Source organism: Natator depressus, chromosome 12, assembly GCF_965152275.1.
Source record: "Natator depressus isolate rNatDep1 chromosome 12, rNatDep2.hap1, whole genome shotgun sequence".
In the NCBI taxonomy this organism is placed as follows: domain Eukaryota; kingdom Metazoa; phylum Chordata; order Testudines; family Cheloniidae; genus Natator; species Natator depressus.
In genome coordinates this window covers 11,773,229-11,799,772 of record NC_134245.1, presented here as the reverse complement: position 1 = coordinate 11,799,772, position 26,544 = coordinate 11,773,229, and the positions used below count along the sequence as shown (strand labels likewise).

General features: G+C 44.2%; 2 protein-coding genes and 1 pseudogene across 2 annotated transcripts; all 3 read right to left on the bottom strand.

The window, feature by feature from the left end:
- Nucleotides 1-415: 415 nt before the first annotated feature.
- On the bottom strand, nucleotides 416-9,021 carry LOC141996825 (ferritin heavy chain A-like; annotated as a pseudogene).
- Nucleotides 9,022-15,959: 6,938 nt separating this feature from the next.
- Nucleotides 15,960-18,919, bottom strand: LOC141996824 (ferritin heavy chain A). The gene is made up of 4 exons (XM_074969122.1): nucleotides 18,818-18,919; nucleotides 17,917-18,063; nucleotides 17,267-17,392; nucleotides 15,960-16,115 (listed from the first exon to the last, which is right to left on the bottom strand). The coding sequence occupies exons 1-4, from the start codon at nucleotides 18,917-18,919 to the stop codon at nucleotides 15,960-15,962; spliced, it is 531 nt and encodes a 176-aa protein (XP_074825223.1).
- Nucleotides 18,920-23,873: 4,954 nt separating this feature from the next.
- Nucleotides 23,874-26,237, bottom strand: LOC141996823 (ferritin heavy chain A-like). The gene is made up of 4 exons (XM_074969121.1): nucleotides 26,104-26,237; nucleotides 25,584-25,730; nucleotides 24,993-25,118; nucleotides 23,874-24,029 (listed from the first exon to the last, which is right to left on the bottom strand). The coding sequence occupies exons 1-4, from the start codon at nucleotides 26,203-26,205 to the stop codon at nucleotides 23,874-23,876; spliced, it is 531 nt and encodes a 176-aa protein (XP_074825222.1). The 5' UTR covers nucleotides 26,206-26,237.
- Nucleotides 26,238-26,544: the final 307 nt, after the last annotated feature.

The window sequence follows — 26,544 nt, the reverse complement described above, 5'->3', positions numbered from 1 at the left end:
TCCTTATCCCTCTTTGTGGGGCAATAATGGCCTCAAACTACACGTTTAAATGGCACATGTGCCTGGTGTGGGATGCAGCTGCTATTTATACACATAGGGTCACTTCAGGAGGATTTGATATTATACACTGGCAGCTGCACAAGAAAGTGGATTTTAGAGTTTAAGTATAGTTTGGGCTTGTAATGAACCAGGCATGGCCAACAGCCATCCATACATTATGTAGCATACAGTCGTTTCTATGTCAGCCCCTGTTGGCAGGGGCTCACAACACTGACAAATTTAATTAGAGCACCCTGTAAGTAAAGTCAGACGAGCCACAGGTGAACACCATGTTTTATTTTCATACATTGCAAATAAGGCAATACATCTATGCACTGGTGAGCCAGCACCGTGGACTGGTTCTACACCATGAAGTTCAGCTGCTCTCCCCCAGAGTGTACTTGTCAAACAGGTACTCTCCCATGCCGTTCTGGGGCATTCCCAAGAGCTTCAGGTTGGTGAGGTGGTCTCCCAGCTGCTTGATAGCCTTCACCTGCTCCTCCAGGTAGTCAGACTCCAGGAAGTCACAAAGCTGCAGGAGGATTACAAATAGGAGTTAGAAGTGCAGATTTTTAGCTATCACAGTTACTCATTAAATGGCATTATCTTGTGAAAATAAAAGGAGGACTTGTGGCACCTTAGAGACAAACAAATTTATTTGAGCATAAGCTTTCGTGAGCTACAGCTCACTTCATCGGATACCTTAAATACAGTTACTCGACCACTCTTCTTTTCACCAGCTCTATGGTGCCTTTTTAGAAAGGAGAGCTCAGTGCTAAGAGAACATTGAAGAGATGGCCTTTGAACACATTCAGCCTTGCGTGGTACCTGGCTTCATTCTCAAGGAGCTCTGGAACCATGGTTCTCAGAAATCCAATGCCAGAGCCCTGTAAACAGGAAGGATACCACTGTGCTTAGGAAGGGTTCCTCCCTCCCCTCAACTACAGCTTTCCAGGTAGCTTCTGACAAAATAACATCTCTGCCAATTGCAAACTGCTGCCTATAGAAGTCAGGGGGCAGAAGAACAGTCCTCTTGTGAGAGGTTACCTGGAAAGCTCTGTTTGAGAGGCACTAGACTGCTTGCTTGGGCAAGCTAGAACATGGCATCATTCTGCTTAATCAGAATCTTAGAGCACAGGGTGCTGACTTCTACTGGTGCCAGTGGGTGCTCCCACCCCCATTCCAGCCCCTTCCCCAAATCCCCACCCTGCCTCTTCCCCACCTCCTCCCCTGACCATTCCAGGTTCCCGCTTCTCCCCCTCCCTCCCGGAGCTTGCTACAGCTGTTTGGCAGCAGCCAGTGCTGGGAGATAGGCTGAGGAGCGGGGATGCGGCACGCTCAGGGAAAGGAGGAGGTGAGGTGGGATGGGGCGCGTGGCTGCCAGTGCGTGCAGAGCACCCACTAATTTTTCCCGGTGGGTGCTCCAGCCCCAGAGCATCCACGGCGTCGGCGCCTATGTCTTAGAGGTAAGAGATTTTCACCCACTACCTACAGTGATGGGGGAGACGGAATCTCACTGGTGTGGAAATACTGCCTGGAGAGCCAACAGTATGGCAGACTTGAGTGGAAGATAGAGATAGTTGGTTATTAAGTGACTATAAGAAAATAAGCTCATTTGTACGAACAGTACTTTCTGACTCTGTTTAGGGTAGTGGTTGAGGGATAAGACAAGAAGTGACTGAGCCTTCAACTATGATTGAGTGTTACGTGTCAGATTCCTGCTGAAGTGGGCATAGTCAAGAAGCATACGCATGTTATTAATGTGTAGTAGTTGGAGCACTGACAGTATTTTGAGTTCTATTGCCTGTAAGTACAGCAAAACTACACATGTAAGCCAGTTCACAAAATAAGGCCAAAAAAATATCAAGTTCAACTCAAAGCCATGTTTTATTCACAGTGTTTAGCGTTCAGTCAATTTATCTTCTCTGTGCACACAGATGTCACCAAGCTAGGTAGTATCTTGGAGTGAAGTTCAGCTGCTCTTCCCCAGGGTGAGCTTGTCAAACAGGCACTCTCCGGTGCCGTTCTGGGGCACTCCCAAGAGCTTCAGGTTGGTGAGGTGGTCTCCCAGCTGCTTGATGGCCTTCACCTGCTCCTCCAGGTACTCAGACTTCAGAAAGTCACACAGCTAAAGAGAGAGTTTATGAAGAATAGATATCACCTGTTCTGTTGTACTGTCACTTGATGTTTAAGTGATTTGTGTAGAGAGGACTAAAAATTGGAATTTCAGTCCTATAAAGTTTTGCTACTTCCATATTTCATCACAACTCAACCGGTAGGGGCAAGGTCCCAAGGGAACAAAATATATGAAGGGTGGAGGGAGGAAAGAAGGAATTCAGGAGAGCTGCAAGTTTCTGAAAGAAACAATATTAATGGCATAACAGTAAACTATCCCAATGTGGAGAAAAGATAGGAAGAGGCCAGTATGGCTCCATCAGCAGCTCTTTAATGACCTTTAAAAAAAAATGGAACCATGGACAAATAACTAAGGAGAAGTATATAAAAGAATATCGTACATGGATGAACAAAAAATCAAAAAAGCTAAGGCAGAAAATGAATTACACCTAACAAGGGACATAAGAAACAATAAGAAGAGGTTTTAAAACGCATGGGCAGCAAGAGAAAGAAAGGAAGGTATAGGTCCTCTGCTTAGCAGGGAAGGAGAGATAACGATGACGACCGCTAGAAAGTTGAGGTGTTTAATGCCTATTTTGCTTCAGTCTTCATTGAACAGGTTAATTGTTTTAAGCATCATGTCACAATAGGAAAAGAACATTTTAAAGAATATTTAGATAAGTTAGATATATTCAAGTCAGCAGGGCCTAATGAAATTCATCTAGGGTACTTAAGGAACTAGCTGAATCAATCCAAACAGGTAAAGGACTTGGGGAATTATAGAACAGTCAGCCTAACTTAGATACCTGGAAAGATACTGGAACAAGTTATTAATCAGTTTGTAAACACAGAAGATAATAGGGTAATAAGTAATAACCAACATGGATTTGTCAAGAACAAGCCATGCCAAACCAATTTAATTTCCCCTCTGACAAGGTTACTGGACATGTTATTCCTTGACTTTAGCAAAGCTTTTGATACAGTCTCCCACAGTATTCTTGCCAGCAAGTTAAAGAAGTATGGGCTGGATGAACGGACTATAAGGCGAATAGAAAGCTGGCTAGATCGTCGGGCTCAACAGATAGCGATCAATGTCTCCATCTCTTGTTGGCAGCTGGTATCAAGCGGAGTGCCCCAAAGGTCAGTCTTAGGGCCGGTTTTGTTCAATATCTTCATTAATGATCTGGAGGATGACATGGATTGCATCCTCAGCAAGTTTGCAGATGACACTAAACTGGGAGGAGTGGTAGATACGCGGGAGGGTAGGGATAGGATACAGAGGGACCTCCAATTTGTCTAGGATTGGGCCAAAAAGAAATCTGATGAGGTTCAACAAGGACAAGAGCAGAGTCCTGCACTTAGGACGGAAGGATCCCATGCACCGCTACAGACTAGGGACCAAGTGGCTATGCAGCAGTTCTGCAGAAGAGGACCTAGGAGTTATATTGGCAAGAAGCTGGATATGAGTCAACAGTGTGCCTTGTCGCCAAGAAGGCTAACAGCATTTTGGGCTGTATAAGTAGGAACATTGCCAGCAGATCGAGGGACGTGATCATTCCCCACTATTTGGCGTTGGTGAGGCCCCATCTGGAGCAGTGTGTCCAGTTTTGGGCCCCACACTACAAGAAGGATGTGGAAAAAAATGGGAAAGAGTCTAGCAAAGGGCAACAAAAATGAGGAGGGGCTGAGGGAACTGGGATTATTTAGTCTGCAGAAGAGAAGAATGAGGGGGGATTTGATAACAGCCTTCAACTACTTGAAAGGGGGTTCCAAAGAGGATGGATCTAGACTGTTCAATGGTAGCAGATGACAGAAAGAGGAGTAATGGTCTCAAGTTGCAGTGAGGGAGGTTTAGGTTGAATATTAGGAAAAACTTTTTCACTAGGAGGGTGGTGAAGCACTGCAATGTGTTACCTACGGAGGTGGTAGAATCTCCTTCCTTTGAGGTTTTCAAGGTCAGGCTTGACAAAGCCCTGGCTGGGATGATTTAGTTGGGGGATTGGTCCTGCTTTGAGCAGGGGGTTGGACTAGATGACCTCCTGAGGTCCCTTCCAACCCTGATATTCTATGATTCTACTGACCCAGAGGATGGGGGAAGCAGTGTAAAATTTTAGTAAGGCTTTTGACAGTCCCACATGACATTCTCAGAAGCAAGGAAAATGTGGTCTAGATTAAAATTACTATAATATCGGTACAAAATTAGTTGAAAGAACATACTCAAGGGGTACATTTCAAAGGTTAGCCCTCAAACTGGAAACGTTTATCTGGTAGGATACCACGGGGATCTGTCCTGATCAGGTACTAGTCAGGATTTTCATCAATGACTTGGATCATGGAATAGAGAATATCCATTTAAAAATCTGTAGAGGACACCAAGCTGGGAGGGGTTTCTAACTCCTTGAAGGACAATTTTAGAATGTAATACAACCTTGCCAAATTGGAGAATTGGTCTGAAATCAAAAAGATGAAATTCAATAGAAACCAATGAAGTACTCTGGACTTAGGAAGGGGGGGAAAATATGGGTACATTGGAGACAGTCCAGGGGAGAGCAACAAATATGATAAGAGGTTTAGAATACCTGACCTCTGAAGCATGGTTAAAAACTGAGCATGTGTAATCTTTAGAAAAAGAGCACAAGCAAGGATCCATAACAGTCTTCAAATAGGTTAAGGGCAGTTATAAAGAGGATGGAGATCCACTGTCATTTGTGTCTACTGAAGGTAGGACAAGTAGAAACAGGCTTAATCTGCAGCAAGGCAGATTTAGGTTAGGTATTTGGAAGAGCTTTCCAACTGTAAAGATAGTTAAGCCTGGGAAAAGGTTTCCAACGAGGCTGTGGAGTCCCCACCATTAGAGGTTTTAAGAACAAAGTTGCACAAACATTTGTCAGGGATAGTCTAGGTTTACTTGGTTCTGCCTCTGCAGAGAGAGCTGAACTAAAGGACCTCTTGAGGTCCCTTCCAGCCCTACATTTCTATGATTCTAGCTCTGGATGGAAACCTCAAAAAATTGGAGTTTCCTAATCAAGACAAGATTCCACACCCACACCCCCAATTCAGAAACATTCAACATCACATTTTGGCTAAGTTTGACATGGAACCTATCTGCCTGAGCTGCTGTGGTGGGACAGCAAATTGGGGCATGCCTTTTCCCTTTGGTTCTTGAGTCCAGCAACCCCAAATCACCCAAAGTCCCAAAAGTCCAGTGACCCAAAAGTCTCTGTCCCTGGTCAGGGCAGCCCCAGAGTTCGAAAGTTTATCTGCAGAGCTTTACCTCCCAACCTGGGTGGAGATGGCGGGGGGGTGGGGTAAGAGGCACCTTACAGGATCTGAAGCTGACCGCCCCACAGCTCCATAGGCCTTCGCTCCGCTCCACCAGCCGCCCCACAAACTGCTTCGCTCGGCTCCGCTCTGCGGCCCACAAGCCCCAATAACAGAGACACTGGGGATCCCACAGCAGCCAAAGTGACCATTTGGGCAGCTATGGCCTCATTCTAGGTGGGGTGGGTGTGCCTATGCCCCTGAAGTTCTTTTCCACAACTTGCCACCACCAGATGTCAGGGTGGAGCTCATCCTGACACTGCTTACATAGAAACCACATTTTCCATCAAAAATCATTGACAGAAGATTCCATTGTGGACAAGATCCTCATTTAGTAGAGGTCACTTTTGACGCCACTTGTCAAACCAGCATAGCTCCATTGAGGACTTGGGCCTGCTTCTCAGTGCAGGGTTGAGTGCCAAGCAGCCTGTTCATGGCCAACTACATAGGGAGAGATATTGTGTCAATAGTATGTCATTGAGCGCTTGCAGTTAAAACTCCCTCCATTTTGTGAGATTACCATTACATGGTGAAACTGGTAAGTTAGGGAATCTCAAAGAGATAAATGTCTTCTAGTTTGAAAGATTCTAAACAGGCCAACAGCTACTGTGGTCATATTAGAAATCTCCCACTTCCCTCTCAGAAAAGGTATATGGGAACATACGCTACATCTCCGCTTCAGTCTCAACTCACATACATACTCACATGAGGGTCATTCTGCTCTGTAGCCAGCTTGTGCAAGTCCAGCAGGGCCTGGTTCAGAGTCTTCTCCAGCTGGAGGGCACATTGCAGAGCCTCCAGGCTATTCCCCCACTCATCCCGCTCTGGCTTCTGCACAAGCCCAAACAGAAAATTATGTGCCCTTTCACAAATGGCCTTCTAGCTTCACTTACTGAAGTCTGTGCCTTCTGTAGTATGCAATACCGCTGTTTGGCCAAGCCCCCTGCTTCACTTTCTATCACCCATGTGCTTCACTGGCACAGGGACTTCACTCCCCTCACTGGGCTTTTGTTTAACTTGTTTTCTTAGTTATTCCTATTTAAAGATATATCCTTAATGCTGTATCAGACTGTGGTAACACCAGTTAGAGCTAAAATTTACTCAGGCTGGTGTGCTGCAAGCGTCTTGCACTGGTAGACCTGGATGACTATCAACTTGGCAGGACATTTACCTTGGTTTTCTCGTCCAAACGCTTTCCTCAAAACACCGCCTCTTTACCACAAAGATTAGCGGATGCCAGCCACCCCACTCCTCCAAGAAGAGACATGAATACATCTGTTTCTGAAGCCCATACCTCTTGTCAGAGAGCTAGGCAAATGGGTCAGACAGCTCTCTAAAATATTTGGCTGTTACTTTAGCTCATCGGTCACATTCATGTAGGAGTCCATCAATTACAGACAAAAAGTATACCTAAAACAAATATTTAGACTCCTTAGTTCCAGAGATCCTTCTCTTACATCCTGATTTGTTTCTCACCTTTATGTCCTGCAGGATAATACGTCCTCCTCGTCTGTTCTGGTATTTCAGGAACTTCTCTGCATGTTCCCTTTCCTTGTGGGACTGCTTCCTCTAGAACTGGGCCATGTGCCTCAAGGCCACGTCATCATGGTCAAAGTAATAGGACTGGGGAGAGGGACAGGAGATCAGTGGAGGAAATTAGACCTAAAGAGAGAGACTATATATTCAGATCTGTCATTAGACATGGATCCAGGTGAGGCACGAGTTGTCAGTTAAATGTTCAGCTACCTATTGAACGCCATGTGTAATAAGGTGTGTACACAATGGACATTGTCTGAACACTAGTGTAGGAACTGCCTGACTCTATAGCCCATCTAATCCAGTATCTCGTCTCTGACAGTAGCTAGCATCAGTTACTACAAAGGAAGGTCCAGGGACCCCACATTAGGCACAGGTGATGCAATCTGCCTCCCCATGGATGTCTCATCCTAAAACTAATAAGAAGAGATTCGTTTAAATGCTGAAATATGAGGTTTTTATCCATTCCAAAACTTCTGTATTAACTGTTTTAAACTCTAGGTATTCTTGTTATCCATATAACCATCCAATCCCTCTATGAATAATAATAAATTCTTGGCCAACATCTGTGGTAATGCATCCCACAGTCTAATTACACATTCAGTGAACAAATACAGCCTTTTAATTCAGTTCTGAATTTGCTACCATTTGCTTTTGTTGAATTATGTCCCCCATCTCCATATAAGAACACACTGAGCTGCTCATTGAGCAGATAGCTTCATTGAGTTATCCACAATGCACGCAGCCACACCATTTTAAAAGCAATTGAAACATTAAAGTGCAATTGGCACATATATTCTTAAGTGATTATACAATGGGAATTACAGTGACAGCCCCTTCCCTGCTACTGCCTCAGCCACCTCAGATTTAGAGCTCTCTTTTCCCTACTTCCTCCTCCACACTCTGGCCAACAACTTGCTTGGAAGTGCTGAATGGCCATAGTGTAACATGGGAGATGTAGTTCTCTATTCCAGACTCCCAGGGTGGACTACAACTCCCATGAGGCAGCTCAGGCAGATGCAGGTCATTGTCAAACCAACCTGAAACAAAACATTTTGAGTGTCCAGGCAAAATGTTACAGTGTTTCCTAATTGAGGCTTTTTGTTCTACAAAAATCTCACAGTTTCATCCTAATTCAAGACAAAAAACAAATGTTGAAATATCAGTTTCTCCTCAGAAGAATAAAATTATTATTTTCAAAAAGGCGTGCTACCTGGTAACTGCATACTACTACATAGTAACAATATACAGTTCAAATCTAAACTACACTTGTAACTGGATAGTATTTCCCTTCTATCTATGTGTGAGCACCCCATGCCAGAAAGGGGTGCTCAGTTTTGAGCTGCATATTTTTCAGAAGTTGTAGGAAAACTAGTCTGAGTGGAGTGTAAAGCAATAAGTATATTGGGGGGACTAGATTAATTAAATTAGAAATATTAGAAGGGCTGAATATCTACAGTTTGCTTTAGAGAGGACCAAGCTAGGGCAGACAGACATAGCAAGTCTATAGATATTTGACAAGTATAGACATCAAGTACGACAAGACATTTAGGCTGGTGCCTTGGAGGATAGCTAGGAATTATGTACAGACATAGACTGAATATCACAAAAGACTTTTGATAAGATTTATTAGCCTGTGGAAACTATGATTTAGGGCTTTGAAAGCTCTACAAACTAGCTACCAAATTTAAAAAGATAGAAGTATGATGAGAAACCATCCTGATTTAGCAGAGAGATCTAACAGGTCTTCTCCCCCCCGCAGTACTTTTTAAAAATTAAAAAAAATTTAAAACAAAAAAACTGCTTCTAAATTTTGCCCCAGACAGCTACAGTTCAGAGCATTGCTCAGGAAAAGAACTTTTAGAAGTGCTTCTGTTTTAAACCATTAAGCATACAGCCAACACTCACCATAGAGAGATATACATAGCTAGCATACAGTTCCAAGTTCACCATCTGATTGATGGCAGCCATACATTCACGATGAAAGTTTTGACGCAACTGGGACTCCATTACACTACTACTCATAGCTAGATATAAATTTCAGTATAAACTAACAATTTAAACACCACTGAACCCAGAGTTTGGGTTACGTTCCACATCTGGCATTAATACTCTTCAGAGTAGGATGGGTGTGCTTGTCATGGGCTCTCCAACCAATTGAAATTTCTCCCCTCATCCAAAAAACCAGTCAGCGTTCTGGGGATGGTTTGTAACAGCATTGCCCCAGCTGAGCGGATGATTCAGGAATACAGAGCAGCTGTTGTCCTGTAACTTTAGGGGTTTACTGATACTTTCTTAGAACAGCATAGTCACTAAAGGAAAATCTCTGGTTTTCTTGCACTGAGTCCAAAGAAAGGGAGTTAGTAATTACACCCAATTTCCCAAGGAAGAAGTGCTAGAATGGGAAGTTTGAAGGAATTATGCCTGTAATGGCATGTCTTATTGTTTCCAATACTATCTTTTGAATGGTGTCAAGGTTACTTACCTACCAGAAAAGCTGTTTGATAATCTGCCTATTATATAGAAAGCTCTGAAGTCCTGCTTCCCCTGAACCACTTAGTTCAGGGGTCTAGATCTGGAATTTTGGGTTGACCCATTCTAGAGTGGAGCCAGCTGCAACATCCAGACCCAGATCTGAACATCCTCAGAGTTCAGGTATTTTGGGATGTGGGGTTTTGGTTCAGACCCACCTACAGTTTCTGTAGGTTCAGATCAGCTGATGTCTGTCACAGAACACAGAGCAGTGATAGCGGGGATATCAGAGAGTAGTGATGTGAAATCTGTGGTAGGGACAAAGAAAAGCAGCAAAAACAAGTGGAAGTGGCAGAAAATCAGGAACTGCTGAAACACTAGTAAGAATCTGATGTAGCTGACAGGAGCATCTTCAGAACACAGAGGAGTAAGAACGGTCAAGACACAGAAGGACAGGGAAAAAAATCAAACTGAAGTGGGAATAAGAAGAACGTGCCATGATGTGACATGTGCTAATGCATTTGTAAATATCAGTAGCTTAAGTAGAAGTGTAGTGGCCACAATGGTTCACACACTGGGGATTGAATTGGAGAACCTCCAGAACTTAAAAATTGAGCAACTACAGTTTGAGTTTAAAAGCTAAAGCTTTCTCAGTGCGGCTGTAACAGACTCGTATCCTCTATGAAAGGGACACTGTGCAGACCTATAACACACACTCACCTGGGGGTTACATGGCTGTGTTTGTAGTTCTTGATATTACAGATGAGTTCTTCAGAGGGTACGCTCTCTTTTTGGATTTTCTGATGGTCGCTGCAGAAACAGGAACATCCATGGCCAATTTTCTAAGAACACCAGAAAATGGAGCTAATGGATCTATTGGAGAAAACGTACTCCAATATATTTTTGCAAAAAAGGCACCAACTCAAGGAACCCTCATTTCATTTATAAAAATATTTTTATTTATGTGTATTATGCATATGCTGGAGAAATTGTTCACCGGGCACATGGTGCCATTGGATTCATTCTGCACTGTAATTTCCTCAGCCCCCCACTATTTGATTTCCTTTCTCAGGAAACAGCCGTTCACCCAATAAGTCCAGGCCTAGTTTTCAGGAACAAACTCTACAGAACTCACTTAAACAATACAATTCAGACTTCTATTTAAATAGGTTATAGACCTTGTGAAATAAACAGATGGGTGGAAAAACTCAGCTGCCTACACAACCCTCATTTCTCCCCCAACTCTTACATATGCTTTGGGGTTGTATGATTACATAAACCTTGAGTTTATGCCATCAGAGCCTCAGAACTTCCACGTCCCTGGAGTTAATCATGGATTTCCCAGAATTCCATCATGTAAGGAATTCTCCCATATGGAGTTAATAGTACTTGTCTTTCTATTAAGAGACCTGGATGTACAAGTTACTGTAATACTGTGTTTGTTGATGTATGACTTTGATACAAGCCGTTAGCAGAGGAGTTTTTTAGTCAGTGTAGTTCTCCTCAACAGCCTAAAAGTGTCCTTAAATAGAGATTGAAAATGAGCTGAGTTTGTTTTGTATCCTGAAAGATCTAACCCAACAACCTCAATGTTCTTACTAAAGAGAGCACACCTGTATTCACTTACATGCTTACACCATTAAGAGCTACTAATCAGAGAGTACTAGCCCTAACAAAACTTGTTATCCTCAACCAAACATCTTTACAAGAATTTTCTTTTTGTCACATGTCTACAATGCATTGTACTCTCTATTTTAGAATACGAGAAGAAATAAGGCCTTACCATGACAAGTAGATATAGCTCTAGGTTCACTATGTGATTAACAACAGCCTCACACTCAGAGTGAAAGTTCTGACACACCTGGGAGTCCATATCTCTGTCTAAAAAAATATAGGTATAAAATACAAACTTAGAACCTGTTCTAAAACTACTGAATGAAGAACACATCCCCAGAACAAATGTAGATGCCTCTACCCTAGCACAGTTGGTACTAATACCATCCCCAACAAGGTGGGAGTGTGACTGGCAGCTACTGCCACCCAATGGAAATATCCTTCTTCATCAATGCCACTCAGCATTGTGGGTGGGGCTATGACAGGATTTCCATTGAGGAAAAAAGGACTCCACTGTATAGTTAGCTTGTTACAATGACACGGCTGAGGAGAGAAGGACCATATCAAACACAATGCTCTCTGGTTTCTTGGTTCTTTTTTAATGCATTATGCAGGTAATGATTACAAGTCGCCTAATAAATGTATCTGCCCACAGTGGTCTGCAATGAGATAACTAAAATGTAGAGCGTGGGAGCGTGCATGGCGTTTTTTGTGATATTTCCTAGGCATCCATACAGTTCCTCTATATGGTTGTTAGTTCTCTGAAACTTTGCTTCCCTGTTGCAGTGGAAGCTCTGGAGGGTCTGCACTGTTAATTTAGCTCTCCCTACAGTAAGGCCCCTTACACACTCATGCCCTGGGGTCATGAACGGTCCACAACCTGATGACAAAAGGGACAGTTGGCTGCTAGCATGCCAGAAAACTAGAGCAGAGATAAGTACTGGCAAGACTCCTTAAATTCTCTAGTAACTAGGATGATGGTGGAGGAGACAGTTAGCAAGTGGGTTTAATCTTACCCTACTACTTGCAGGAGAGGGACATCTGATATGGCTGTGATGTTAGATGTGACATTGGGGATGGACCATATGAGTATTTAAGGTAAGTAGGAGATGAGAGAAAGGTGTCATATTAATAGCCATGACAGAAACATTTATATATAGTTTTAATAGATACCACCCCTCTGGGATAGCAGGATTTTGCTGGCACTAGCACCCAAAGACAGTGTGGGAGGAACGGGCCTGGTATTTCCAAATCTGAAAGTTCAGATCCCCATAACTGAGCACAAGCAACAACATGCATTTACTCCAGTCTGTGTCAATCACTTGAGCAAAAACCTTTTGAGAATGTTTTCCTGGTTCCATCCATTTGTGATGTGTCTTGGTTTCTGTTGGTTTACTGATTCTGTAGAGTATGAGGTTAGGCAGGCACAGGATAGTAGACTAGCCAGGAGCTAGTGGGAATTATTTACATATATTGGCTGTATTTTTTTAACCATTTCTGAAATAAGTATCTGCTTTCATGAAGTGAGTAACCTGAAGAACTAAAAAGACAGAAAGCTACAATATATGTAATTTAGCATAGCAGAGAACAGTACAGTTTGGTATTAGCATATACACTAGGCAAGGTTAGGCACTCTAGCACCTTGTTCTCTGTAAGGTCCCAGAGCAGCAAACACATTGAACTTTACTAACCTAAGCAGTGCCAGTGAAAGCAATAGAAGTACTCCTGGTAGTAAAGTTAAGCACATACGTACGTGTTTGCAGATTGGGGCCTTCATCATAACTCACTGGGGGGCAAAAAAAAATCTGTGCTTTGGAACTGAAAGTCTCCATCTTTAGTCTTAGCCCAAAAAGTGAGTTTCCATTTTCATGGAGGGAAGAAGAGTGGGGAGTTCAAGGAAAATGCCCATTTCCTTTGTATTATGGGACATGGAATAAAAATTTAAAATTATACACAAAATGTTAAAAGAGACCCAACTTTCAGACTTGGGTGCCTAAATCTGTACTTTGGCCTCAATCTTGCAACAAGCTCCCCTATCTCCACACACAACCTCACGGACCTCCATGGTGTTCTACATGGGTAAAAGGATTCACCAATGCAGGAGTGGGAACTTAAATACATAAGATACCTGATATTCCGGGGTGCTGGCCATCTACAACTCTCTTTGGCATCAAGACATGAGCCATGTACAATTGAAAATTACACCCCCATGTTTTATAGATACTTGTGGACCCAAGAAGAATTTTTCACTGTGCACACACATCCTCTTGAAACAGTTTAAACAACCTTCTGTCACCATAGCCAGCATTGTGCTGGCTATGAGTATACATTTAACCCAGGAAGACAACACACACAACTGGGATTCGATTGAAGTTCTACTTTGAAGATTTCTTTTGAAGAGACAGAATATTAACTGAACAAAGTAAATGAAACCAGAACAGCCACAAAGTGTGATCTAAAGGTTAATAGCAATAAATCATATTATCAAGAGATCAAACACTTTAAGAAATAGAAGACAGCATTCTATAAAAGTCCATAAGGGATAGGATAGAAATTCTATATATAAGTGAAGGGAGTATGAACAGCTAGTATAGTTTTACAGCCCAGTTAAGTTTATTCGTTAAATTAACCCAATAGTGATTTTAAGTGGAATGGGGACTTATGGATTATCTTCTAGCTTCTTCAATCCATGTCCCTCCTTCACTCCACCCTATTTGTCTTGTACATGGGAACTACAAAAAATGGATTCACTTCTACCACTAAGAAGTCTATTTCCACTTATTGCAATAATTGCACTACAGCACACAGAGTGGGGAAACAAGAAAGTAGTAACAATGAACCAGGTTTGAGAGAATGAAACTACAGTAGGGTTACTACATGCCCACCAAAAGCATGGTCCCAAGGACAATCCATGCAGCTATTGACTTCCCCAGGGTTATACTGAGCAAGAAGGCACTTCTTGTAGCTATACCCTGTAGAACATTCTCACTGCAAAAAAAAAAAAACCACCCCACACAAAACACTTGCTTTATTTAATGAAAGCAAATGACCCCACCCCTTAACCTACAGAAACCAGAGGAAATTGTTCTTTCAGAAAGGTTCCTGATCTGATCCTCAGTGCACAGCAGAAGATAGGCCTCACGTGTGTTACTGTTAATTAACAAACTTTTATTAACAAGAAGAAAGTATGGGTCATTTAGATGAGTGGAAATAGGTCTCATCCAACCCAGGAGTGCATTTAAGGATGATGGCCTAGTATGGAAGGAAAGTGATGGGGTAGAGCCCAGGAGCAAGAGACAGACAGACAGACTGCCCCAGGGCAAGAATTGTAGTTCCTACTACCACAAGCCTATGCTGCAGTTAGATGAGAGTCTCTCCCTTCTCTTAGGGAGACAGTCTCTCAGTGAAGATGAGCCCCAGCCAGTGCTGGACTTCAACAAGATAAGGCCCCATCCTGCTGTGGGTTCCAGAACAATTATCTGATGAGGCTCAGCACCTCCCTTTGCTGCTATGCCTGTCAGGTTTCCTTCTGGGTGGGGGGGGGGGGAAGGGGTTAGAACTCCTTTGGAGGCAATGAGTCTCAGCCCACCCCTCCACTGAGTCAGATTCCAAGACTATAAGGAACCATTGTGATCATCTACTGTAGAAGACAAGCCCAGGAACTTCCCCAAATTCCTGGTGCGTCTTTTTTTTCCCAAAAAAAAAAGACCCAATATCTTCTAGAAGTTGGGAGTGATTGAGAACCTACCACAACCCTTCTTAGGTTGTTCAAGGATTAATTATGGTCACTATTAAAAGTGTACACCTTATTTCCTGTTTGAGTTTGTCTAGCTTCAACTTTCAGCCATTGCTGTGCCTTCTAGAGGTATTGTGCCAGCACCCACCCCTTCCTGCATTTGTCTTTTAGGGTAGGAGTGGACTTCACAAGTGGCTTCACTTTGCAACAGGTGCCCAGGAGGTGAGGTGGTCCTACACCAGAATACACCCTTTTAATGCATAGTTAGGGCAGGGAACATAGGTTTCCACCAGCCTACCCTGGTCAGAAAACTGGAGGCTGTTGGTTTGTTCTATCTAAAAAATCAGAAGGGGCAGGTGTCCCTTATTGTTATATAACCAGTGTGCTATTCCAATGCAGCCCTGATACAAGGCCTCTCAAAATACTGAGTGACCTGCCAAATTCTGGTTTTATATTGAGGACACTAGCTAAAGTGCTACAAGACTCTGCAAGGAATGTGGAATCTTCCCTCCATCATCCCCCATTTGGGTTGGGTTTTTTCCTGATACACTCTTTAAGGTATCATAAGGGACAAACCCTGTATGTTAGGTCATTTCCTGGAATTAGTTTGCTTTGTACTAGTTCCTAGCGAAACTCTTCCTCTTCAACACTGCTCTCCCAAATGAATGTTGCTATTTGTAATCTGAGCACCATCATTCAAACCCACTTAGGAGCATTAAGTCTCCACCCCATTTTCTGCTGCCACCACTACCCATAGCCAGTCCCACTCTTGGATTTATATTTCTATTGCTGGCTGATCCGATTAATACTACATTCACAGGGATTCCTCCTGATCTTCTGAAAGAGGTGGTGTATACACACACACACACACAAATCTATGTGTGGAGGAAGACTGCATGAATAAATGCCTCACAGGGTCACATCTGTTGCTGTATAGAATGTTAGTTGAATTTCTTGGTCCCTCATTGTTGTCACCTTATGCCCTCCCTTGCTTTGTTCCAATACAATTTAGAGCATCCTATATATGCCAGTGAATGCCATGTTACAGACAAAACAGCTTGTATTCTTCTTTATTTTGAGCTCAGGTAATACATATTCCTTCTAAACACAAGAACCTGCACTGCATTCAGCTGCTCTCCCCCAGGGTGTGCTTGTCAAACAGGTACTCTCCCATGCCATTCTGGGGCACTCCCAGGCGCTTCAGGTTGGTGACATGGTCTCCCAGCTGCTTGATGGCCTTCACCTGTTCCTCCAGGTACTCAGACTCCAGGAAGTCACAGAGCTAGGGGAAAAAGACAAAACCCTATAAAAATGGAGATAACACATTCATCTCAACAAGTCAATATTGCAAGACTCCATAGTCCACTGGGGGCCTGGAAAGGAAGACAGCATGGAGCCCCCATTGCCAACTTCAGCTTTGAGGAAGGTCACTAAAATATGGGCAAAAGAAATCTATTCCCACCATAGTGGAGAGGGTAGAAGAATGTGAAATTAGCTTACTCCGCTGCACCTGATCTGCAATGGTCAAGCACCAAAAATGAGGGACCCACACCAGAGTTTTAACAAGCTTTATGCTACTAAAAGTTGCATGGAAAAATATTGTAAGCAAGATAAGGAATAATTCCTCTGCTCTACTCTGCGCTTATTAGGCCTCAACTGGTGTATTGTGTCTAGTTCTGGCCGCCACATTTCAGGAAGTGGACAAGTTGGAGAAAATCCAGAGAAGAGCAACAAAAATGATTAAAGGTCTAGAAAATTTGACCTCTGAGGGAAAGTTAAACAAACCCAGTTTTTTCCAGTCTGGAGAAGAGACCACCAAGAGGGGACAACAGTTTTATGTACTTGAAAACTGCTGTTACAAGGAGGAGGGAGAAGAATTCTTAACCTCTGAGGATAGGACAAGAAGCGATGGGCTTAAATTGCAGCAAGGGAGGTTTAGGATGAACATTAGGAAAAACTTCCTAATGGTCAGGGTGGTTAAGCACTGGAATAAATGGCCCTAGGGAGGTTGTGGAATCTCCATCATTGGAGATTAAGATCAGGTTGGACAAACCTGTCAAGGATGGTCTAGATACTTAGTCCTGCCTTGAGTGCATGGGACTGGACGAGATGACCTCTCAAGGTACCTTGCAGTACTGATGGGAATTTCTTTACTAATCCTAGAACTGGAAGGCAGGAAAGATACTGTAAAGTTGTCTCATGCACATGGCATGAGACTGCACAAGCCTTTCCCACCCAAACATCCAGGTAAGGTAAGAGGGAGAGAGAAGAGCTGGTAGTTCAAATCTGTCTCCTCTGAGTCATACACCTGCATTTCCTTGTGCTTTATTTCTATTGTGGCAACACTGAATGACACCAACCAGGGAGCAGATGCCCACTGTACAAAGAGTCTGCTCTGATGGTCTCTTAATTTACAATTAACCTAGTACTCACATGGGGGTCACTCTTCTCAGTAGCCAGCTTGTGCAGGTCCAGTAGTGCCTGGTTCACAGTCTTTTCCAGCTGCAGGGCACATTGCAGGGCCTCCAGGCTGTTTCCCCACTCATCCTGCTCTGGTTTCTGTCAAGGCAACCAGCCATAGAAGACAAGACATCCCACTGGTCTCATTTCTGACTCACAGATGCAGGCTCCTTTTACAATACACTGCACCATTTCTGAAGAATAAACTCAAGCTATGTTGTCCTTTTTATTTCTATGAGTTACTCCATTACTTAGCAGGTCATGTAGGGGGAAGGTAAGCCAAACTCAGGGCCAATTAAGCCTACTGTAGGATGCTCTGCCAGAGCTGCTTACTCCTGATCCACCACCTCCCCAACCGTACTACTTACGACATTCCCTACCTCTGCCTTCATCACCGAGTGTGCACTGCAAGAGGTTTTACTGCAGGAGATTGGGAGCCTCAAAATGCAGCTCCACTCAGATGTTTTTGAAGAAACATGATTGCACAAATAAAGGTTAGTAGTCTTGTAGAGGAGCAAATAGACTACAAATCCATTTGCCACTAGTAACATGCAGAATAACCCCCACCTCTAGAGTTTAAGAGATCAGCTGCTTTCTGGGTACTCACTGAAATATTTATTCACCTTGATATCTTGAAAGATAACTTGTCCCCCTCGCTTGTTCTGGTAGGTCAGGAACTTCTCTGCATGCTCCTGCTCCTCATGGGACTGCGCCTTCAGGAACTGGGCCATGTGCCTCAGGGCCACATCATCACGGTCAAAGTAGTAGGACTAGGGAGAAAGTAATGCAGAGGATATTTTCCTTGCAGTATCTCAACTCCTTGTGAGTAGTTATAAAGGGGCGGAATCTTGTCTGCATCCCTATATCACCACCTTCTGCCCTAGAAACAGTTACAGGATTCCAAGTCAGTCTGTAATAGCAATCAATCACCCCCACAACCTATAGAAAGAGGTTAGGCCTTTGAATTTTAACAGTTATGCTACATGAAAGATGGGTGTAACACCTGCACATGATACACTTCTCATACAGCACTTCGCTCTGAGTGAAAAATTCTGCAATGTGCTCAGGTGACAACAAAAGTGTCTGTTTGTTATTGAGATGGTTTACAGCATCAATGCAGTTGTCCCATTCCCACCTCCTCTTTCATTTTTCCACTACTTCCACCAAGGTGTCTTTACTGTTGATTTCAGCATTCTAGAGTTATCCAAAAACTTGATGGAGAAAAAAGGAAGTAGCTGCCCAGAATTCTAGAAGAGGGACAATTAGAGCCCTCACCACTCATGAGTGAATAAGGTTGCTTGCAATAAGATAAATACCTTGCTATGTTTTGCTCCCTTCGGCAATCAGAAGTTAGTAACCTTGACATTTCAATTACCATTAAGTTTGAAGGAATCACATTGAGAAATATACCCTCTTTTGAAACCACCAGCACATTAGGAAACACTTCTCCAATAAATTACAGCTACAAAATTAGAGCCCTATTCAAGACAAAGTTTTATATGATTTTAAGACAAAGCTACTCACCATAGACAGGTAGACATAGCTGGCATACAGCTCCATATTCACCATGCGGTTCACAGCAGCCTCACAGTCAGCATGGAAGTTCTGACGCACCTGGGACTCCATTTCCCTACCTCTAAGGTGTAAAATACCAACAGGAAGATATTCTACACAACCACTATTGAAGCAAGAGCTCAACCACACAAGGATATAAAAGCCTGTCTCAGAGCACCTGGTATTAATACTGTTCTGAGAAAGACAAAAGTATGACTGACAAGCTGCTGCCATCCAATGGGAATTTCCTTTCTCACCAAGCACCCAATCAGCATTGTGGGTGGGACTATTACTGAATTTCTACAGGTGAAAGAGGTTATTAGCCATAAGACACACCTCAACAGTTGTTATGAAACCCTTGAAAAGCAGGGAGCAATGGATACACTCCGAGAACAGCCCAATTGACCCGTTTCTTTATTGAGAAAAATGTGGCTCACTAAGTATCACTTTTATAGGACTCAGCAATGCCCATTTTGCCCTAAATGGGAAGATGGTACAGAATGGAGAATTTGAGAGACTAATACCTGCGATCCACCTAGCTTAACGTTGTGTGCAATATTTTCTTAGGTATATCAGGGCCTATACAGAAGCTCCTTGAGCTCAGGAAGTACGGGTTACTATGGTTTGTTATATCAAGAGCTCTGGAATTCCCGCCGTGGCATCATGATCTGTCCCCATATCCCAAAGTCGTGGCATAGTAAATACTGCTGCAAGGACAGAAAAGGGGCATCTGAGCGAAAGAAAAAAAGATTTGCAGAGACCAGGGGAATACAAAAGGGAATCACAAGATACAGACACAAGAAGCATGTCCTGGAAGATGATAACATCATGAAGGCAGGATGGGACTAATATGTAGAGAGGGATGTGGTTTGGGGCAGTTGGCTCATGTCAGCACATCCTGTAGGGTTCCTTACAGGTCCATGTTGGCACTAACAGTCCAAGAGCAGGACCCACTGCCCAGACGTACATCTTGAGGTAGGACTGACCTAGCTTCAAGCAATCTCATCTCCTTTTGAGTGATGTATGCATGAACGTTTTGGAAACACTCAAATGGCACAACAGAACTGGCCCTCCATTTGCTTTACGATACGGAGTTTCAAATTTCTTTACCATAACTACAGTAAAGCAACATTATAGTTAACATCCTGCAGTCCACAGTCAGCATAGTTGTGTGTTTTTCTGCATAGCAACAAGGCAACTTTTTGTCCATTTATCACAAAGGCAGCACTAGGATGGCTTTACATCCTACTGCATTTGGCCTTCATGTGAAAGGCGGCACACACAGACCAACTGCTTGGAGAAAATAAGTTTATATTGTGACAAGCAGATTTAAATCTTTACCATTGTTTGGTCTGGGTTTTTTTATATCTATACACACACACACACACACACACACACACACACACGTCAATTAAGAGAACAGAGAACAAACAATTTGTATTAACCACCTGGGTTGAGTTTTTCAGTGCAGTACTGCTTACAGGGCAGCAGGCTGCATGCATATCACTATATCCTGTTTCACCATGAGGTGTTTTTGAGTGTCAGAGTGGTGGAAACTCTGCTTGGCTGGAAGGCAGTTCTGCAGTTTGCCCAAGCTGTACAGTATTGTTAGCATCTTTGAATGGGTTGGTAATAAGGAAGTCCTCTTTTCCTGAGGGTGGATTAAACCCTCCCAGAAGTGGATAGAAATGAAAAGCTAGAAGATGTGTCTTGTCTTTAATCTGGCTTGAGAAGAAGTCTTGAACACAAGGATGGATCCCTTGTCAGATATGGGCAAGTGGAACCTAGCATGGGTGCTAAGCAGAGTGCTGTTGTCTAGCAAGCCAAGGAACAATGGGAGAAGCCTGCGTACTGCAGAGCCTGCTCACATGATATTTACACTAAAGCTTCTAATTCATGTTTTGGCCATCACCTAGAGTGAGTGCCACCAAAATGAGACAGTTTCATGAAGCAGGGACAGCAAGATGTTGTACATTTTAAAAAGCAAGCGTTGTGTTGCATTGCAAGAGGTAAGGAAAGATAGCTCAAAAATAGGTTTCACTCACCAATTCTAAATGTGGGCTTTGTCATTCCCACAGCAGATGCAATTATTGTTACAGGTGAGTTGGGAGTTCCTCTAACAGCCCATGAAGGGATCTTTTTTAATAGTGATGGTAAGCAGCTCAGTGTTTCAGCTATCCAACATACTGTGATCACTGCAAAGAGGTCTGATTTTGAGAAAGCATGATCCTACCTTTTGAAAGTCAGGCCTTTTTAAGGCCTCATACTTAGCAGAAAACAGACAAATTACTCTGCCAATGTTTAGCCCTATAATCTGAGGAAATGGACATCAGTAATGTAGTGTGCTTTATTCAGCTCAATTTCACATTCATTGTCTGATTAAGCAGCTATTAGACTACTGAGAGGACCAAGTGATGAGTAAGGTTAACTGATTAAGGGCAGAGTAGAGCCTTATAATTATGTAGTCCAACATCCTGTCTGCCACTGATGAGCACTGTTTCCCAAATGCAGCCACCAGGGAATTTTTCTGCAGCCACAACAGCCCCCAGGTGGAGATGAGCATGGGCAAAGCAGCAGCCCCTCCCTGCAGCACCCAGCTGTTGCTCCTGACTGCCTTGCTGTTTGTTGTCACCGCCAGCAGGGGGCCAGCAGCCTGCATCACACAGCCTCTGGGGGGACTCTAGGCCACACAGGGCCAGCGTGTGTGCTTAGTGGTTTTGGGCCATGACAGCAGGGGGTCTGGTTTAGAAAAATATTCAGAGCAGCCACTAGTGAGGGTTAGTGGCCACACTCCGAGGCCACCAAAAAAAATAGTTCCGAGACCCCCTGCACTAGAGAACCTCACTTCATAAGGTTAACCAGAGACCGATAAATTTACTACCCACTGGTTAGTGAGAGTTTTGCATTAAGTTTGACAGATATTTCTGTGCTGTAGAAACTACTGCAGCATATTTACCTGCTAGTTTAAAGCAGCTTTGTGGTCCTCACCCAGGGGTCTGGTTTTAGAGATTATCCATATGTCCTAAAGATAGGAAGGACCTTATAGCTTCCCTCTCACTCTAGTACAAGATCACACACAGAGAGAAGATTTTGCAGACAAATTGCAGCAGTTGTGCCAGTGAAACTATTTCCCTCACCTACCAGTCTTCCCCCAGCTGATTTTTTGAACCTTTCTTCCCTTCAGCTACTCAGCTTGAGCCCCAGACAGAAGACAGTACAGCTACAGTAGAGTGAGAAAAAAAAATAAAAATACCCACATCCCCCCAGGTTTTATTCTCAGACAATAAAAAAAAAAAAAAGTCAAGCAACAGATTTCAGCTCCGCTATGGGTGTCAGTCTTCAGGACCAGCATGCAGCTGCTCCCGTCCAGGCTGTGCTTGTCAAAGTGGGACTCTCCTGTACCATTCTGGGGCACTCCCAGGTTGGTGAGGTGGTCTCCCAGCTGCTTGGTAGCCTTCACTTGCTCCTCCACTAGTGGGACTCCTAGAGTCACAGCTGCAGTAAAAGGAGAAACCCAGTCCAGCCCTTTTGCACTTCACAGTCATGAAGAGACCAGGTCAATATTTTGCCACCTCATTACTACAGAAGATAAAATGCAGAGGTTGGTTCTGCCTCAAGGTCTGGCTGCAGTAGCTAGTTTGAGGACTAATGAAAAAAGCCACTGGAAGTGATAAACAGCTGATAGCCTACTGCTCAGGCACCCTTGACCCAAGTCCATGCAAAAATGGAGACAACTGGTACAGCAGTTGCTTTGTAAGTAGGTTGCCACATCTTGGAGGGACCTGGGCTCCTAGATGGAGAGTAGAACCTAGGCCACTGTGGTGAGGATTGGGGGAGAGAGAGAAGAACCATATAACAGGCGAAAACTACAGCCCATGTATAACTGGGGCCAGAAAAAAAAAAAAAAAAAACCAAACAACACTGGAACCTCAGCTCTAGAAATAGGACTGTGTGGGGTGGGAGGGAAGATCAGATCCGATCCTCCACACTGCAAACCTCTATGTTAGTAGCAGATTGAGACTGGACCCAGTCTCCCCAGAAAGCAACATGTGTCTTCCTTTTGTTTCCCCCTCCCTTCCCAATATCAGTGTCTCTCTCACACACACACACCCCCCCCACCAGCCGGGAAGTCAGAGGTTTCCTCACACAATGCTAGAGGCTCACAGGACTCCTCCCCACTGGGATGGATCAAAGAGGACTAGGAGTTCCCTTACACAGCACAGATAACAGTAGGGAACTTTAACTGCATAACCTTGCTTCTAGCTGCAAACACATCCAAAGCAATGGTTCTCAAACTTACATCCCCCCCCCCCCAAAAAAAAAAAAAAAACCCATACCTTATGGCCACCCAGCTCTGAAAGCAGTGCTGAGCCAGCCCAGGAGTAAAGGAGGCACTCTTTCACAGCAGGCTTGGCACCCTATTGCCACCCTTACTTCCGCACTGGTTCTGCCACCCCAAGCCTTGCCACCTCCTGGTGAGGGATTGGGGTGGAAGAGCTGTAGCCCAGGTGGCAGGGCTCTGGCTGTCCCCTTTATCCCTGCTTCCCAGGTGTGTGCAGCCCCTCTGCATGAGCCCCAGCCATCCAGGGTGGCCAGCCAGAGCTAAGGGGAACTCATGCTGTGATTTCACACCACCACCCCAAAGTCACTTCCTGGCAGACAGTTCCCTGCACCATTGCCCCATGGAGACACTGACCCATCATAGCTCTTCTACCACCAGTTCTTTAGTCTCAAAACACACCACTACTCAGGAACATGCTTCAGTCATTTCCCCTCTCACCTCACAAGATGCCTGCTCTTCTTAGTGAGTCACTACACATTAGCATTCATCCACTACAGTGTGTGTGGAGAAACCAGCCTGCATCCCCAGTTTGATGCATATCACATGAGCCAGGTTACACCAGAAAGCAGAGATTTTATTCTTGGTATTTAGGTAAGACAAGGCATCTATTTTCTGATCTATATCCAGAGTAATGCAGCTATGACATCATGATCTACACTATGGGTCAGGTCCCTAGTAGGGAGCTCAGCTGCTCTCCTGCAGGGTGTGCTTGTCAAACAGGTACTCCCCCATGCCATTCTGGGGTGCTCCCAGGCGCTTCAGGTTGGTGACATGGTCTCCCAGCTGCTTGATGGCCTTCACCTGCTCCTCCAGGTACTCAGACTCCAAGAAGTCACATAACTGCAAGAGGAAAGAGGGACTCACTCCTGCTCCTATAGGCACAGCTGCCAAACTTAGAAGCTACAACAGTCTTCTAGTGACCAGTATAGGCAGGCCTGAGAACCATGTGTTTAACTCAAGACTTCACCCATTGGTTAACTGGCCCTCATTTCATACGTTTCTATTTCACCAATTTGACTTTTGAGGACGCTCAGTGGCTCAGTCACTGAGCAAGCAGACTTCTACATCAGAAGAAAGTATTAGGGCCAGCTCTTGTAGCAGCTCCAACTCTATAAGACTCAAAAGGTGCACGCTGAGTCCAGCGGAAGGGTAAAAATATTCCATGGGTCAGGGATGTATACCTGAAGGGTCAGAATGAGCATTTGTGCAAGTGCAAGTTCCTTCTTGCCCACCCCTGCACACTCGTCCATGGCCAGGTCTGAAACCTCAGGGTAGGTCTCTCCCCCTCCCCGACAGCAATCTAACTAAAAGCAAAGCTTTCGCAGGGGCAACTTAGCCTACGGATACACCCTGGTCAGTGGCCACACACCACATAGTTCCCATGTGGAAGCAGCCTGTTCTGGTGCCAACACAGGGATTGCTCCCAGGGAAGAGGCGGCTAACCAGACAGCTGTAGAAGAGTTAGCTGCAAAATAATCTCTTGCATTTCCTTTCTCATCCTTACCCTCTCCTGCCCTCCCACATTAGGTTTTTTCAATCTGCAGTTAGGGGGGAGGGATAGTTTAGTGGTTTGAGCAGAGGCCTGCTAAACCTAGGGTTGCAAGTTCAATCCTTGTGGGGGCTATTTAGGGATCTGGGGCAAAAACTGGGGACAGGTCCTGCTTTGAGCAGGGGGTTAGACTAGATGACCTCCTGAGACCCCTTCCAACCCTGATATTCTATGATCTATCTTCTAAAATGCTGGTCCAGACAAACCTTCTCTTCTGACACCATCAACCCACGTAAAACAAACAATTAACTCACATGAGGGTCATTCCTCTCCATAGCCAGCTTGTGCAGGTCCAGTAGCGCCTGGTTCAGAGTCTTCTCCAGCTGCAGGGCACACTGCAAGGCCTCCAGGCTGTTCCCCCACTCATCCCGCTCTGGCTTCTGTAAAGGAGGTGGCCACGGAAGAGAACCAGACATCACTCTCCTGGTTACCAAATTGTAATTTTGCATCCAAAATAGCTTTCCACCCCCACCAAAAACAGCACTATTCATCCTTGTATTTAAGGTTCTATAATTATGCACTAAAGCCATTGCTTATGAAGTGATGGAGCAGATGGCCTGGTCACAGCTAAGCAAACCTAGTCTGTGCTTTTAGCACTATCAGAGGCCCACCCATGCCTTCAGATACCCTTTACTAGAGGGTCAAAGACTGATGCTTTTGAGACATGCAGCTCTAATTTACCACAGGAATAACTCCATTTGGGATAATCAGATCTCTCAAGGAAGGCCCATTGCTTTCCCCTTAGAAAAAGCGAGTTCTACCTCTACCCCCACACATGGTGATTAACCTCAGTCTAGAGTCCACTCCCCCACCCTCCCAGGGAGGCACATTGATTTGTTACATACCTTGATGTCCTGTAGGACAATGCGGCCTCCTCGCTTGTTCTGGTATTTCAGGAACTTCTCTGCATGCTCCCGCTCCTCATGGGACTGCTCCTTCAGGAACTGGGCCACATGCTTCAGGGCCACATCATCACGGTCAAAGTAGTAGGACTGAAGAAGAGTCCAGGAGATCAGTGAAGGTACTACAGCCTCAAGCTGACAACAGCATATAATCAAGCCTTAAACTTAACAAGGAACATGTCTGCTCATATTAACAAGTTTTCCCACAAAGAAGCCTCAGAAATGGCTTGTAAGAGTCAGACTCAGAGGCTTCTCCACTAACAAGTCACAAAACCACAAGTGTCAGAAATAGTCTTATCCCCTCACTGCTCTCCTGTATTGTCCACTCATACAGGATAAAAGGTACAGCATACAGCTAGAGTACTTTAAAAAAACATACAGTAGCAGACAAGCTAGCTCTCATATGAACTAAAACAAATTGATTTGAAAAAGCCTAACAGCACAGCTCTTGTACTACACTCACCATGGACAAGTAAACATAGCCGGCATACAGCTCCAGGTTTACCATGCTGTTGACAGCAGCTTCACATTCAGGATGGAAGTTCTGGCGCACCTGGGACTCCATTCTTCTATCTGGAAGATTTAGCTAGAAAGGATCTCAAGAAATTTCTAGGGATACTAAAAACAGAGCCCAGTAAAATACCAGAAATGTTCTTCTTCACAGATGGTATTAATGCTGTCCAAAGCAGGGAGTGGGTGTGATTAAGAGCTGCTGCTGTCCAATAGAAATGTCCTTCTTCCCTACAGCACCAGTCACCTTTGAGGGCTGGATCCTAACACAGTATCCACAGGTGAGGGCATGACTCAGCAGTAGGACCACACTTGTTGCCACATTACCCCTGGAGCAATGGGGGAGATTGACAGTTTGTTATTAGATGAAAATTAGGAGTATTCACCAAATTAA

Excerpts from the sequence above, each read along its gene's own strand:
- LOC141996823 (XM_074969121.1), bottom strand. The coding sequence starts at position 26,205 with ATGGAGTCCCAGGTGCGCCAGAACTTCCATCCTGAATGTGAAGCTGCT. Across the intron at positions 25,731-26,103 it reads GCTATGTTTACTTGTCCATG|TCCTACTACTTTGACCGTGA; the intron begins GTGAGTGTAGTA and ends ACTCTTCTTCAG. Across the intron at positions 24,030-24,992 it reads TGGAGAGGAATGACCCTCAT|TTATGTGACTTCTTGGAGTC; the intron begins GTGAGTTAATTG and ends TTCCTCTTGCAG.
- LOC141996824 (XM_074969122.1), bottom strand. The coding sequence starts at position 18,919 with ATGGAGTCCCAGGTGCGTCAGAACTTCCATGCTGACTGTGAGGCTGCT. Across the intron at positions 17,393-17,916 it reads TTATCTTTCAAGATATCAAG|AAACCAGAGCAGGATGAGTG; the intron begins GTGAATAAATAT and ends TTGCCTTGACAG. Across the intron at positions 16,116-17,266 it reads CTGAGAAGAGTGACCCCCAT|CTCTGTGACTTCCTGGAGTC; the intron begins GTGAGTACTAGG and ends TTTTTCCCCTAG.